Source organism: Stegodyphus dumicola, chromosome 4 (assembly GCF_044657685.1).
Source record: "Stegodyphus dumicola isolate Sdum_Otavi_A_Nest chromosome 4, ASM4465768v1".
NCBI lineage: Eukaryota > Metazoa > Arthropoda > Arachnida > Araneae > Eresidae > Stegodyphus > Stegodyphus dumicola.
Window position 1 is genome coordinate 45,546,364 of NC_140771.1, and position 17,759 is coordinate 45,564,122.

The 17,759-nt window shown below is 30.1% G+C and overlaps 1 protein-coding gene across 3 annotated transcripts in view; it reads right to left on the reverse strand.

The window, feature by feature from the left end:
- Positions 1-17,759, reverse strand: part of Tbce (Tubulin-binding cofactor E) — a 73,933-nt gene that overhangs the window by 22,972 nt on the left and 33,202 nt on the right. For all 3 annotated transcript variants that reach the window (XM_085814795.1, XM_035359735.2, XM_035359736.2), the window contains 4 exons: positions 17,589-17,718; positions 14,770-14,919; positions 8,390-8,543; positions 2,986-3,051 (listed from right to left, as the gene is read on the reverse strand). In XM_085814795.1, the coding sequence (XP_085670921.1) occupies positions 2,986-3,051; positions 8,390-8,543; positions 14,770-14,919; positions 17,589-17,718 (500 nt within the window). The remainder of the gene's footprint in view (positions 1-2,985; positions 3,052-8,389; positions 8,544-14,769; positions 14,920-17,588; positions 17,719-17,759) is intronic.

Consider the following 17,759-nt stretch of genomic DNA (forward strand, 5'->3'; position numbering starts at 1 on the left):
TTAATACAAACATTTTATTAATTTATTTTTACATTTATTGATTAACCATTTAATGTCTTTGTAAAAAGTTCTACATATATTTACAGTAGAATAAGGCAATTCAGATCAAATAAAATTTAATCAGAATTTGTTGGTAATCACAAGGAATAGAATAAAATTTGCAATTTATTTTTTTTTTTTTTTCAATTTAAGTTTCATTAATTCAATGAAACTGCTGAGAAACAGTTTCCTTGACCCTCTAAGCGACCCAGGTTTTGGGATCTGTCATTAAGACCTGCATTTAAAGAACCTTTATTAGCTAAATATGTATATTTACCTATTTTAGTCTCCATTTTCATAAATTTACATTCATCAAGATGGCATTTTTATTAATAATTAAAGTAAGAAAGCAAAATATTTTAACTTATAAGCTAATATATAGCAAGTGACAAAAAATGTCATGACCAAATAAAGCCAGTCATGGTGCTCAGAGGGTTAAAGAAGGCTAAAAATTCAAAACTGGAAGATTTGGGATTTTTCAGAAAATTAGGATGTGATGAAAAACCGAGACAATTACTAGTTACACAGGATTAATAATGAATAAATTAGCTTTTAATATTTATGGAAAGACAGAGGTTGATTTCATTTTCTAGAAATCAAATCAGATTTCTATTAACCCCTTCGTGCCGACTGTCACGTCTACGTGCCAGCAACGAACACACTCACCTCCCGGCTGACATGCAGGCGTGTCAGAGCATTTTCCCGTTCACTACCGACTATCACGTATTTGTGCCAGCGTCCTGGAACGTTGTAAAAACTATAATTTCTGCCACAAGATGGCACTGTATGTCCATATGGTTTCAGATACATGTACATTAGACCTTCTACTCGAAATGAGAGAAGCATGACTCACATACACGTGTTTTTGATTATATAAACAAAAGAGGAAATAAATGTTTCCGAATGGCGTGATTTATGACATCTCTTTAAATTCGCATGTGGTAGTTGTTTATTGTAAGTAGAGAAGTTTTATTTTTGCTAAAGCGTTGGGTATTTCGGTTTGCAGTTCAGTTTTTAGAAAATAATTAGATCTTGTTAGACGTGAATTCTTTCTGTTTTTACCGTTGAAATGTCGAAGCGTTGAAAATGTTTAACAGAGCATGAAATAGGAGAAATGATGCAAAATATTTCAGATATTGATTCTGAAATTCTGATATTGATTCTGAAAGATTAACTGAAAGACATTTTCCAAAACTTTGTTCAGAAGAGACTGATAAGAAAATGAGATGACGATGCTTCGTTTGTTCACATTCCTGGAAAAATCCTCCAAAACGGCAAATGAGTTATTACGAGTGCAAGGAACATAATGTAGGACTGTGTGTAGATCCCCGTTTTCAAATTTTTCATTCAAAAAGAGAATTTTAAGTAATATTTTAGTTTTCAGATGTATAATGTTAAAAGTCATAAAATGGTGAGTAATGAAAATAAGATGTGTAAAATATGCATTTAAACAAGAAAAAAGGTAATTAAAGTATATATAAAAATATCTATAAAGCATAAGCCGTTTTAAATACTCTATAGAGCATTATTAAATAATGCGTTGATACTTCGGAAATTTCATGGATTTAGGCTTAATAGCAAAAAAGCCCCCGGGCCTGGACAGACACTCGCGTAAGACACTGCCGGCCTCCGCGATAAGCGCGCGTTTGCGCTACCCGGCTCGAAGCGGTTAAAGAAAAATCAATAGACCACTTTTAAATGGAAAAATGTTTCGCTTTAAAAAAAAAAAAAATTCAGAAATTTGGTTGTTTTCCGAAGACCTTTCCATCACCCAATGGTCATCTGGAAACAATGTTCTGGAGGTAATTTTTAGCTTGAACTTATCAATGGATTGTTTTTCATTATTCAGTATCTAATTTTATTTTCCATTTAGTTAAAATATCATTTAATATTTGCTCCGTGTGACAATATAAAAAAATATTTTGCTTATATATGTTACCGGGAAAGCTTGAAATCTGGCATTCTATAGAATGCCTAGGCATTGTATATAATGCCTAAAAACTAGCCGGCAATGTATGAAACAATTCATATTTCACACATTTTCCTAGGCATTCTATTAGAATGCCAGATGACAAACCGGCAAAGTACGAAATACATTTCCAATTTGTTTTGAAAACTAAACTGCTTACCAGAAGTTAATAAATGATGTAAAAAGGCCAAAATGACTTGTTCAGAAGGAACAACAGGACTACTGGCTGCGGAATCGTTAGGATTTGAAGCTTGTGTAAAACAAAATTACATTCATTTATCCTGTTAAAGAAAGCATCAGTACTATACAATATTATATCATGGATGCTTAGTTATTTCCGTTACTTCATGAAAACTCATTTGAGTACTGGACACGGACGACATGATAGAATGTCAAAAGAACTTTCAACCAAATACAAAAACGTTGCACATAATGATAACTGAACTGTACAACCACCTTTGTGAGCCCTGCAAGAAAAGACAAAAAGGTATTAAAAAGGGCATTGTTGTGAAACTTATAACTGTTTCTGAATTTAATTTTCGTTGTCAGGTAGATCTTACTGAGTCTCAGTCTCTGCCAGATAGAAAATAAAAATTCATTATATTGTGTCAAGATCATCTCAATATCTCTTTTTGCATATTTCGAATAGCAGTTTCTTAATGTCACTCTTTCATTAATTTTTCAAAATAACATTTGTATTTTTGAGGAATGAATGTCTTTTAAATAATAGTCTTATCAAACCTTTTTTTCATACTTTGCCTAAACAGTATTAGTCATTCTATAGAATGCCTAGGGAAAGTGTGCAATAATTCTCAGATTTCATACTTTGCCTAAAATCGTCTGGCAATGCCTAGGCAATCTTTAGAATGCCGACGTTTCATACTTTGCCAGTAACATATATACTTTCTATTATTATTTAGCACAAGTAAAAATTGTAGATTTCAATAAGAAATAATTAAATGCCAGTCAAAGGATACACACTAAATTATCTTTCAGGCGTGAACTCTCAGTTTTAGTTTCATTTTCATCTGCAGCACCATGTTCTAAAAGAAGAAACTTTTAAAAACAAAACATTTCATATTAAAACATAAATATTCACACACAGAATTATAAGTATCAATGGAGAAATACATTTGTAAATAGGCCTTTAAAAATTTTGAAATGAAAAAAAATCTGGAATGAAATGAAAAAAAAATCTGATACCTTTTCTTGAAAAAAAAAAAAAAAAAAGAATGTGAAATGGAAATAAAAGGGAAAATCGATCAGCTAAAAAAGTGAGTAACCAAAAGAAAAATAATAACAAGGAAAACTAGAAAACTATACTTTAAATGAATGACAGTGCACTAAAGGAGAGTAACCTTTATACTAAACATAGAGAGTGGTATTTAAAATTAATTCAGTTACCTAGTTTAGAAAGTACTTTTCAAAACTATAATTTCTCCAAATAAGAGCTTGTAATTTTTACACTTTACTTCTTCATGTATTAAATAATTAATTATAAAAATTAATTATTAATGCTTAAATGCATATTATTAAAGGCTATTTTTACAAAGGAAAGTATTTTAAATTAATTCAACAACATAATTTTCAATAATAATCTTCAAATAAGAAATAGTAATTTTTAACTTTTTATATTTTCATATAAACTCTGCTTCAAACTTTTATCACCAAAGGCAATTTCTATTTTTTAGTAAAAATGTTTCAGCAATATATTTACACTTTCTATATAAAATAATAAGCTGAAAATCCTCCTAATTGATTTTTCTGAAACAGGAGGTTAAAACAGAAACCAATCACACTGAAAGTCAATGAATTATTGCCAATAATGTAACATCTTTAATGAATTATTTAAGTTAAAATAATATATCATGGCTCAGTGCAACAGCATCAACTGCATAAAGGTAATGAGTACCTTAAAAAAATCAACTATTTGAATAGTTGTTTCATTTCATCTACTAATTCATATTTATAGTATTTGTATGTAAATGAAAAGACAACAGTTAAAAAAAATCTTACCACATGTTATATTTATGCAGTTTTGGACTTCAAAGATTCAGAATCTATGTCTTTGTTTTCATAACAAAAAATCTAACATGGACACCACATGACTTCTTTGTACGGCCTATTAAATTATACACATTTTGTACTGCATTTCATTTAAATTTATTTCCTCGAATTTCATTAGAGATATATTTCTTATTCAATTAATTCAGTTCTAACTTCGCGGCAAGGCAAAAATACATAAAAACTCAAAATATTGTCATTAAAAATTGAATGATGTAGAAAAAGATAAAACACCAAGTACAGTTAAAACAATTAAAAATATTATGGATTCTAGTCTACTCAAAAATAAACAATTCGGTCAGCGGGCAGGAAGACAGATTTTTTTTTCCGGTGCACAAAACTGAAAGTTTACTTTTGGTCCCACTTGGCAAAAAGTCACTGTATTCTGGGCACAAACTGACTTAATTCATTATTCCAATAAGAGTTTCATATATAAACAAATAGCAGCTTTGTTAGGCTCAATACCACTTAAACAACTTTTAAATCATTGATAATTCTAGAACTATTGCATGCAGATTAAGTAAAGGCATAAAAACCATAACCAGAACATAAGAACAACATAATTCCAACACTTTAAAAAAAAAAAAAAAAAAAAAAAATGCACAATTTACCAATATACAAGAATAAAAAACTGAACATACCAAGCCACGTAACAAAGTGGGTATGTATATAAACATATATATATATATATTTACAAAACAATTCTTTTGAAAAAAACATGCCTAATTATTTTCGTGCATTAAGTTTTTTATGCATTTTTCATGGAAGGGCCAGAATTTTCAGGGTGAACTATTATAATTATAATTTAAATACATTGAAATGGTTTGCAAAAATACGCAAAAAAGTTTTCTGTAATGAACCTTGAATTTTCTAATTATAACTTGGTCCAAAGGCTGTAGTAGTGATGTTGCATTAGGTGGGAAAAAACACTAACTTCACTGATTTCAATTTTACATTAGGTAGGTGGGCTGGTGAACTATCAAGAAATAGCAGAACCTTTCTTTTTTTTCCTAGTTATTGTTTCATCAAGAGTAATCAACCTTTCTGACATTATGTTTTGCCTCATCTCTGACTTTTTATTATGATGCCAATGGACCGATAAAGCATTTTGATTGAAGTGTTTGAAGTACCTTGATTTTTTGGTTTTTCCAATTATAAGTGATCATTCAAACTCTCCTTACATGTTACAGCAAAGTAGCGTAGTAAGATGTTCCTTAGAACTTTTTACCACTACAACACTTTTCTCCTTTGAAGCATTGAACTTTCTTAAAAAAAATTCGATAATATAATCCAGTTTCATCTACACTGAAGATGATTTTAGCATCATATCCTTCACAAAGTTCATTTAGCTTTTTTATCCATTCTGTTACAAGTTGAATATCTACTGATTTTTCTTCACCACAAATAGTCTTAAAAGTAATGTTATGCCTTTGCTGAAATTTGTCTAGCCAACCATTTAATGATTGTGAAGTTCTGCAATCCCACACTTTCCAACACTTTTTCCACCTTTTCTTGCAATAATACTCCACTTAAGAAACACTGCTCTTACAGGACAAAATCAACTGAACACTATGGTATCAATTTCATACTTCAGTTTTTTTTCTAAATTTTGCAGTCTTAAAATGTTCATTTAAATTAGTAATCCATAATATTTTTAATTCTTCTCTATCTTTTAGCACACATTACTTATTCCAAATTTCTGCCCAAAATCTCTCAAACTAAATTTTCAATTTCCACTACATGAATTAATCAATTTTTTGTTTTAATTTTTTTCTATTTAAAGCCCTGCTAAGCGTGACTTGGATATATATTACATATATATATAGCATTGTCCTAGCATAGGTGTTTTGACAAAAAATCAGACTTTTTCTGAAATGACATACAAATTTTTTCTATATTTCGATTCTACGACTCATTATGCCTAAATATTAAATTCTGTAGTTTTTGGTGAGAAATTAAAAAATTTATCTTGGCGGATTTTTTTTCAGTTTGCACTAAGAATAATTCACTTGGTGAACTTCTTAATTTAGAGCCACCTATTTTCCTTTCCTTCACGAGTAGAAACAAGGCATCATTCATACTTTCAAATAATTTTAACACAGTGCATAAACCACATTTTCTTTATTACCGCTTATACTAAATATGCCAAATTTCAAAATGTGCCGAAATGTAAATTCACATATATCTTAAGAAATTTTAAATTAAAAAGTCTAATTTTTTGCAGGTATGCTTAGAAATACATCTACTTTAAGATAATGGCAAAAATTGTATAAGTTATAATTCAAAATTTTTTTGAAAGATTTATAAAAATTATTTTAAAATACAAATTTTAAAAATAAATCATAAAAAATTGGCCAATTTTATTTGGAATGAACCTAAATTTCGAAATATGAAATGAAGAATCAAATAAGTTTAATAAAAATATATACCAAATTCAATTAGCATTGAGGACCTAAAATTTTGAGGGCTAATTTTTTAAAAAGTACTCGTACAATTTTAACAAAACTTGGCAATTTGGAATAATTTGAGTCGTAGAATCAAAATATGAAAAAAAATTGGCATGTTGTTTCAGAAAAAGTCCAATTTTGTGTCAAAATATCTATATTAGAACAATGCTATATATAAATCTAATACATATCCTAAGTCACACTTTTGAGACATGAAAAACCGAAGTTGAATTTCAGCAATTGGCCAGGTAAAATGGGAGATATAGAACTGTCCCCCCTTATTTTTGGCGCAATGTACGTAAAAAAAATATACCTGTACAAAACTATGCTTCTTATGCCCCCCAGTCCTACAAAGAACAAGAATGATACAAGTTCCCATGCTATCCGCATTGTGAGATACCTGGGCACAGGTAAGTCATCTTACCACTTTTTCTTACCTACTGGTCCCAGTTTATAGATTGCTTTGCAACTAGCTAGCATTGTTTTCTTCCCCCTATTGAGAACTGTAGCATGAATAACTGGATTTTGAATTATATGAATGTGAAACATCCCGTTGATTGCATCAAAACTTGCTTTTCTCAAATGCTGTTCCCTTTTCCCTATTGGAAAGTAGTTGATTGACTTTTCATTTCATTATTCTCTTGTCACAAAACTATCTTTCATAAAACTGTCTTTGAAATTTCAAACGATTACTATCAAAGAGTATTTCTATTTTTATATATTACTCTACCCCTATCTTATTTTTGGTGGATTTTTATTTTTATTTATTTATTTATTTTTTTTTTTTTTCCAGTGTTCCTTAATAAGAGGTACATACATTAACATCCCTATTCAAAGTGACTGGAACAAACAGAACTGTCTCTTAAATAGATATATCCCTTACAGGTAGTAGGATACTGTAGATGAAAAAATAAACTGGAGCACCTATACAGTTAGACCAAGAATGGAAATCAAAGTGGAACAACACTACAACTATTACTCAACTATTTATAGATCATACAGAATATTTGTTTCACTTCTTTCCAATTATCTACACTTCTGAAAAGTATTCATGAAGCAACACACTATGTTGACTAAATAGACAACCCGTGACACTGGTAAAATGTATTTATGAAGCAATCTAGGTACATGTGTGCATATGCAGCAGACAACAGCTAATTTCTGCCTTTAAATTTTATGGTCATTTTTCTGATCAGCATTTACTTTTGTTACATTCGAGTAAATTATTTTTCTTGTACAGAATCATAACGAGATTGTAGAGTTTGCTGAATGATAAAAAAGAAAGCACTGAATTTCTTAAAAAACTTGGTGTTTTGTTCAACAACAAAGAATGTAAAAGTTGCATTCCCTGAAGCTGTACACGTTAAACAATTGAATTTTGAGGATAGAAATTTGTGCAGGATGCAGAACCAAGTCTCTCTCTCTCTTTTTTTTTTTTTTTTTTTTTTTTTTTTTTTTTTTTTAATGACAACAGATAAGTATGTACATGAAGAGAACAACAGTATGTGCAGTGCCAAGTAGTATACAATGGAGATTTTGTGCAATTATCAGATGTTTTCTGAAGCTAAAATAGTTCATTGCATATTTAGGGAGGAAAGTGGGGGGGAGGTAAGTGTTTTGTTATGGATGTGTCTTGCATTTTTTGGTTTTGTTAATTGGTTGTTGTTTTCTGTTGTCTTTTCTGTCTTAGCTTGGCATTTTTTCAGAATGGCAGTGCAGATAATCAGAAAGTACTTTAGTTTCCATATTTGTATTTACTTTTTAAACACAGTTGAAACAAAATTTTAGAAAGTATTATGATTAATCAAAAATTATAAAACACTTAAAAACACACAGCATTATGATAAATATGAAAAAAAGAGGAACTTACTCTGAAGCAAAGCTGGGTACGTTGGATGCTCAGTCAGGAAAGCATTTGATGGCTTACTTTTAGTTAAATCTAAACACCCTCCACTTGTCAGCCATTCATTATGGTGTTTTTTCAAATAATCTAATTCTGCCCCTCTCCTTTCTGATCTTTCTATCTAGATATAGAAATAATTCACTTTGTTTAAAAACCCTTCACTAAAATGCACTTATTATGCTTAGCTCATGCATTAGTAGAAAATAATAATGGGATTTAATCAAAATCGAACAACTATAAAATTTTGAATAATTTATATCTATTCAGGGTCGAAGAAAACTAGAGCATATTATTTTTTTCCTTCCTATTAAATTTCTATGTAACGTTATCAAAAGAAGAAACTCTAAGTACTACCTTTTCAAAAAATATCCAGAGAACCACAGAGTAGAATGCAGTTCATACGGTAATTCTTTTTGAACAAATACTTTTTTCATATTCTCATTTTTCCATAAAAATTTATTAAGGGAAGGATTATACCAGAACACATGTCAGATGAAATTTTAACTTTAAATTTGTAATAACCTATATGGTACTTATGTATTAACACAACCACTTCAATAGAAGTTTCAGAATATGCCAAACTCTGGAACTATGGGCATAACCATTCTTCTGGCAATCATTCTCATAACAATCCTTCAGTCAAGCAAACCTCTATTTTCGTATGTGCTCATTTTCACTGCATTTCAAATTCCAGCAGTTTTTATAGACAAATAATGATATTTTTTGCCTCAAACTTAGTTTTAAACTATGAGCTTGTGGAATTTGCCAGAAAGAAACTGCAGTAAATTTTCTGCAGGAAATCAGAATTTTGCTGAAAATTTTCTAAAGGGAATAATGAGAAAATGCCTTTTCTGGATAGCTGTTTTGCCAATGGTTGAACAAAGCCAAGTCTCTGCAATTCTCAGAATTTTTTTTTTAAGCAAAAACAGATTGCTGTGTATTTTAGGAGAATGGTCACACAAAAATTTATAGAAAGATTTGAAGAAAAATGTGTTTTATTTATTTATTTTTTGTATCACATAATCCTTATTTAATAATTCAAATTTATATTTTAAATTGCTAAAGTATGTTTTCCTGTCATGTGTTGCTAATGCTTACTGACTTATGATAAATAGCAATAGTTTGGGAACACTTCTAAAAAAAAAGTGCAAAAACCAGTAACTTGCCCTTGATAAGTAACTTTTACCTTTTCATCTGCAAAAAATCACCAAATTTTGTCAAGGTAGCTGCGTTAATACATAAGTATTAATTTTTTATGCATATATTAATATAATAACAAAGGTGAGAGTAAAATTATTAATAAAAAAGTTTTTAAACTTAAAACGTTTATTAAAAAATGTCTCCATTCTTAATGTACACTTAATTGCACGTAGAAAACATGTAGTCTTCCAATTACAAAAACTGAAACATGCATGCATTTTGCATCTTATATTAATTAAATTTGATTATTATATCATTACATTAATACAATATGATTATTATGTAAATTAATTGTGATTATATATTCCTGCTTTAATGTTTTTAAAATAACAAAAGGATTAATAGTGACTATCTCTTCATTCATGTTAAAAAAGAAAATTCATCATCTTCAGCCGTATTATCATCTATAGCATATCTAACTACAAGTATGTTACATATGCATATGTAAGATAAAAAACATATATAGTAAAATTTTAATTCGCAACAATCCCAACTCTCTATAAAAGATGACTGAAGAATTTAAATAGACCATTTTTTAGATCTCATATATGTATAATAGAATGCAGAAGCATTTATAAGTCATTTTTAGGTATGCAAGTAAAATTAAATCTTTATACCGTACAAAGTCCATAATCTGGACTCGTAGGGACTTCGACGATTCCGTATTAAGGGTTTTTCCGGATTACAGATCATCAATTTAAATCTGGTAAGATGACATGCAGAAATTATACAACTACAAATATGAAACCAAATGAAATAAAAAGCAATTATGATCTAAAGGGTATCAAAATTTACAAAAAAAAAAAGCTTAATATTTATTTGTTTACTTTATTAAACATTTCTTTCAATGTAAGTTGTTTAAGTTGCTTCGTTTTTTGCGCTAATACTTTCTCTTTAATTCTATAAACAAACATAATTTCTTGTTCAGTTACAAAGTTCCACTGTTCAGATCTTGTAATTGCTGTGTCGAGAATACCGACTAACTTGCCAATCAAAATTTTTTCGTTTTCAATAACCTCTCTGTCACTTTCTTCACTATCACAGAAGCAGTATTTTCTGGATCTATAACCATACTACAGATTTCGCCGTCCGTTAATTGATTGATGATTGGGCATTGTCGTCGCAATGAAAAACTTTTGTTATATCATCTACATTTATTACCGCTTATCCACATTTCTTTGCAAAATCCAATAATTGGAAAATTTCACCTTTAGTTTGCGATGTCCGAAAACCTTCAAATTCATGGCTATCATCTTCATCGTCCTCACCATGAAATATGGTAGCTGGCCATAAATTATGCCAAGCATTTTTTAACGTATCTGGAGAAACATCCTCCCAACGCGCATGCGTAAAGCATACAAAGAAAAGTTTGTGGCTTTGAATTCCGGATTATAGATCATTCCGGATAATGAACATCTGGATTACGGACTTTGTACTGTATTACTTCAACACAAAATACAGTACAAAGTCCAAAATCCGGACTCGTCGGGACTTCAGCGATTCCAGATTTGGGATTTTTCCGGATATTAGATCATCAGTTTAAATCTAGTAAGATGGTATGTAGAAATTATAAATTTAAAATATAAAATCGTGATTTATGAAATAATGAAATATATCATATAAATGGTATCAAAATTTACATAAAAAAGCTTCATATTTATTTGTTTACCTTATTAAACATTTCTTCCAAAGTAAGTTGTTTAAGTTGCTTCATTTTTTGTGCTAATACTTTCTCTTTAATTCTGGAGATAGACATAATCTCTTGTTCAGTTACATTGTTGATGTCCTGTAACTGCTGTGTTGAGAATTCTGACTAATTTGTCAAACAAAATTTTTTTCGTTTTCAGTAACTTCTCTGCCACTTTCTTCACTATTGGTAGTGGTATTTTCTGGATTTAGAACCATATTATAGATTTCGCCATTCATTAATTGATTGTTGATTGAGAAGAATTGTTATCACAATGAAAAACTTCCTTTATGTCATCTTCATTTATTACTGTTTCTCCCCATTTCTTTGCAAATTCCGTTAAATGGAAAATTTTACCTTTGTTTTGTGATATCTGAAAACCTTTAAAATAGTGGCCAACATCATCAAATTTGGCTGTTGTTTACTATGCATATTTGGCTGTACATCATGAGCTTGGCGACTAAAGCCAAGCTATTGCATTAAATTTTATCTTGCTTCTATCATACACCAAGACATTTAAACCTGAATTGTATTAGTTATTTATTATACTTCTGTCTATTTCTTGCACATGCTGAAGGCTTATCAGAGTTCTGAATAAATAAATTCCCTCATGTACTTAAGCCTTATTGAGTGCCGGCGCTTGATATCTTACCCCTGATGAACTGCGACCCGGTTCGACAATACCAGGCCTGGTGTTGGTTCTGGGCTTATGTGAATAATAAATCAGTTATTCTTCATTCAAATAGCCTTAAATGTAGTCTTTGGTACTATGAGTATCATCAACAAAATCTATTTTTAGCATATGGAAATAAATTTTTCATCGTCAACATATTTTAGCGCATTTAACTTAAATCTGTAATCATCACCAAGCATAATGTCAATATAAAAGGTTACCATACTCCTTTATTATTCAATTACTAACATAAAAAAATGTTTAGGCATCGCTACATGAGTCATTACTCAAGTTGCCATGTGTTGAAAAACATGTGGTGATGAAAGGAAAATATAATAAATAATAATTTCCTAGGTTGGTGTCAGATCAACGATGTATCTATGTGGAATGTTTCAGTTTGAGATGTGTGCCAAGCAGATACGCAGCAAATGAGCCAAATTACTGATCATACAAATTTATGGTATATTCAATAACAAGGTATTTTATTTAGTGTTGAAATGAAATTAAGAATCGAGACTCTCGAGATGTTTTATTATGTGCGGGAGGGGGGGGGAAATCAAATGTGCATGTGCAAAGCCTACGAGAAAAACTTTGTTGTTGGTTTTGAGGTCCGGATTTTAGCTCATTCTGGATAATGGACGTTCAGATTTCGGAATTTGCACTGTAATAATAATTTTTTTTTTTTATTTTTAAACTGCTGTAGCTTCATATAATATAATACTGCCTGCATTAGAATGTTTCACAAAGCACTGCATAGCACATCTTTATTACAACAATTCGTATTACATTTAAAAAATTCTTAAAAAAAATAGCCTAATGAAAATTAAAATGCTAAACAATAATAAAGATATAAACTTGCAATCTGAGAATGTCAGATTACAGTCTGAAATCACAAACATGTATTTATGATTAAACTTTAAAAGTTTTAAATGTGGTTAAAGTATAAAAAATATACAGATATATGTTTTCTGCATAGAAATTATTTCTACAACATATAATCTTTATTTATCTAGCAATATATAAAAGTTTTATGAACAGTATGTGTATGTACATATTTAAGCATGTATGTAAGATAAAAAACATGTAAATTAAACTGCAAAATTTTCATCTGCAGTAGCCCCTTAACCCTCTATTTTAATTTCAGCATTTTCTTTTCTATCCTAAAAACAGTAATTATTTATAACAAATCGCTCCAAACTGCATCATTCCAAAATTAATGCAGATCATATGATTCTTGCACAATGCTAATGATGCAAGTATTTACACAAATGCTTCAGTAATTAAGATTTCACATTTTTGAGTCAAAATTTTTATTAGCCAATAGGAATTAAAAGTGAACACAAATCCTTCTAAACTAGCCAACCAATGCCCAAGTGGTAAAATAAAATTGCTGAACACCGGTAGTTCCAACTTGGGCTTGATTACAGGTGAACAGGCTAGCTGCACGAGCGTCTTTGTTGTATCCTTCATATGTAACATGTATACAAGCTAGAAAGCCATATAAAGTCCTCCATGAAGACATCCCCCTTATGCAGATAGCCCTAGTAAACTTTGTCATAATTCATTAAACCAAAACCTTCTAAATTAAGCTTCCACCTTAGACATATGGCATTCTTTCTCTCTCTTCACTACTGCAAACATCTGCTGCTCCTTTCTACTACAGTATAAAGTCCGTAATCCGGACTCGTCAGGACTTCAGCAATGCTGGATTAGGGGTTTTCCCGGATTATAGATAATCAATTTAAATCTGGTAAGATGGCATGCAGAAATTCTACAATTAAAAATACAAAACCATAATTTATGAAATAAAGAGCAATTATGATCTAAAGGGTATCAAAATTCATAAAAAAAAAAGCTTAATATATATTTGTTTACTTTGTTAAACATTTCTTTACTAATACTGCTAATACTAATATTGCTAATACTTTCTCTTTAATTCTATAAACAGACATAATTCCTTGTTCAGTTACAAAGTTTCACTGTTCAAGTCCTGTAATTGCTGTGTCGAGAATACCAACTAACTTAACAATCAAAATTTTTTCATTTTCAATAACCTCTCTGTCACTTTCATCACTATCAGAAGCGGTACATCGAAACATATTTTCGCTTTGTAGATCCTTTGGCAGCTCCAGAATTGGAAACTCTTTTTGACATAATTGAAAGTTCAAGCTTAATTTTTATAAAATTGCTCTAACAGTCTGCAAAAAATAATAAGCCAGATCCAAGAAGATTAAGGATCAGCACAATCTGCAACATTAACTGAAATGACTTAGAATCAGTAAAGATAATTTTAGCCTAGCTTATACCGTCCATTATACCATTAAACGTGCATGTGTAAAGCATACAAAAAAAAGTTTGTGGCTTTGAGGTCCAGATTATAGATCATTCTGGATAATGGACGTCCGGATTACGGACTTTAATACATTTCTCAATTATTACAATGAGATTTTCAAGAACAGACACTTATTGTGTTAGTTTATTTGTGTAGGCCTTTTTTAAAAAAAGTTTGTCACTGAAAATAAAGAAATATTAAAATTGACATGACTGGCTAACATCTTAAATGTAATAACTTCTTTCTGCATCTCCATGCCAATGACTTCTAAATTATTTCATATATATAATAAAAGAATTCAACTACACTTAAGCAATCAAAAATATAAAACAAACAAAGTATGTATTAAAAAAATACCTTTCTATCAAAAAAATAATTTGAAAGTGAATTTGTACTTCTAAAATATTATTAAATTATGACAATTATTTGATAAGACAAATGGTTTTTAAGTTTACTTTTGTTCGATTCAATGTTTCCAGTCCTAGAATTTTAGCTATAACTAACTGGCGAGCAGTTTCTGGATTCACAGATAACATCACAGGGTTGTTATTGATCATAAGATTCTTCAAGTTGATTAGTTTGTTTAATTCGCTAATATCCTGCCACTAAAAAGAAAAATATAAAAAAGAAAATATAATAGATTTTCTATACTTAAAAATATAGCATCTTCAGTTCCAGTTTTCCACTTTAAAGAGAAAAATATTTAATAAGCATAGCGAAACATTTATAAATTTGGATATTTAGCTAATATCATTTGAAAACAAGGTACTTTTCGATTATGTGTACCTCCACCAAAAAGTTGCAAAAAAATACTGATGAGGCAATGCACCATGCTGCTCAACCATGATGCTGCCAAAAAATATTTATGTGGTTGCCTGTATCTGAGTATATGTGGATCTGCGATTTTTCAAACTGAACAGTAATTTTTCTATTAATATTTAATTTTGTAAGGAATACATTTGTTTTTGTTATAGCAAATCATAATGAAAGTGGAGTTGAATCCAATTATTTTCATTACATTGGAGTGTATGTTGAAGATTCAAGTCATTTTGGCCAATTATGATTATGGCTGATGCGTAATGCTGAGTTTGTGCAATATTCTGATGTTTTCAGCAAAAACAAATCATGGTATGCATGGAAAGAGCAGCAGTACAAAAGATACAGGAGGATTTCTCAAAATAAGGTAAATGTTTTATTTCTTAATGAATGTAGAAACACTGGTAGCACTGGATATCATTAAAATGGATGTATATAAAGAAATATTTCGCACCCAAACAATAATAATACCCAAACAAATATTTATCTTTAAAACACCAACAAGTTCATGTTTTTTTGGTGGGAGAACAGATAAGCATAAAGCACTAAATAAGAAATAGGTATAAATTATTTTATTAAAGCATGCATTACAATTATAAAATTTCAGTTACAGTCTAAAATTTGAATTTTAGTGCTCAAATAGTACTTTAGATTTGAATTATTTAAGATACATTTAATTCTGCTTTCAGATCAGTTTTATATGCAGTTTTTCAATTAACATAAAAATAAACTCATGGGCATACATACAATATAAGATTTATAAACATAAAATAAATAAGAAATATGGTATAAAAACTTTTTAAAAAAGACATTTGGCATAAATACACAGAATTTTTTTTAAAACAAAACATTTAAACGTATATTTTCTTTGGAGGCATATACAAAGAGATATAAAGCTCTCAAATCCATATAAAGCTCTAAAAAGAAACTTAGTCTGTCTTCTCAAACAATTTATTATTCAATTACTAACTAATTTCCCCCCTTTTCAGTTTGATCTTGAAATTAATATTTTAATCTTCAAACAGCTGATTTAATGCGATTGAAAATATTTTAGGTACTTATGTATTATTCCATAGACTGTGAAACTTTTCCTAAACAGTGCAATTTAGTGGCAGTTATTTAGTGCAAGATGTCACAAGATATAACATCTGCACTTTTGACTGACGTAATCCTGATTGGTTCTCGATATGCCATCTTTTGTTTTTATGAGCAAGGATATAAATACTTTTAACTATTATTGTGGTTCTTTTTTTTCATTAAAAAAAAAAGAGTTTAAAGGCTGCAGAATCACATCTGTGATGCACTTAGATTATTTCCAGCTCAAGAGAATTAATATCTGTTGAACGCAGAATGCAACAGCTGAATATTGTCAACAAAACACTAACAGGAAGTCTCTGCTCATAGTTTTCTAAACAGAACTTCCGGTAAAATCAGAAGATCTAGTAAAAATGCAACTAAAGGCTTTTTAATGAGGCATGAAAATAAAGCAGGTTGCAGACTGTTGCAGCAGTGGCTATTTGGTGGATTGTACAGAGAGATTTCTTCTTCTTCTTCAATGGCCAGACAGCCCAGGATGGGCCCTTGCCTTCCTCAGAATCGAATTCCAAGCTCTTCTATCCCTGGCCATGGACATCCAATTGGTTATTTTTAAAATTCTTATGCCTGTTTCCAAACAGTCGAGCCACCTAAGTTTAGGTCTCCCTCTTTTTCGAGTGCTGAATGGTCTGGCCGAGAAGATCTTTTTAGTTACTCGATTTTCATCCATTCTGCACAGGTGTCCTGCCCATTTAATTCTCTGAATCCTCATATATTTTACTATATCTATTTCTTTAAAGGACGTATAGAGTTCAGAGTTAGTTCTTCTTCTCCAGATATTGTTACATTTTATGCCATCAAAAATATGTCTCAAAATTTTTCTTTCAAAGACAGAAATAATACTTTTAGCTTTTTCTGTCATTGCCCAGGTCTCAGCAGAGTATGTAAGAATGGGTCTGATTAAGTTTTTGTAAATTAAAATCTTCGTTTTTCTGCTAATGAAGTTAGACTTCAAGTATTTTTTTAGACCGAAAAAACATCGGTTAGCATCTGTGACTCTACTACAGATCTCGGGTATTAAATCATTGAGAGTATTAACTTCTGATCCTAAATATTTAAATTTGCTAACAGTTTCAAATTTGTAATTTCCAATTTCAAAATAGGTATTGCTGTTATTACCACATGGCATGTATTTAGTATTATTTTGGTTGATTGCTAGATGTATTTTGCTGGCTGTATGCACAGAGAGACTGAAGAGCGTATTATTAAAAGACATCATGCAGCTCAGAAACAACTACCACAACTCTTGCAGAATCTTTGTCAAGTTTCGTAGTTGGGTGGTAGCTAACATTGATGTTCAACAGGATAATACGTAAGCGACATATTTTATTATGTGAACTTATAATAAAATATTTATACTCACTTCCTTTAGTTTGTTATTTCGGGCAAAGAAAGTACAAAGGCCAGGGAATAGATTGGTCTTTTCTAAAGGTGAAACTTCAGGAAATAAAATGGATTCCAGAGAAATATTATCAATGTGCAACTCTTCTAAACTATAAGAAAAAATTGATTGAGACATATTGGGAAAAAAAAA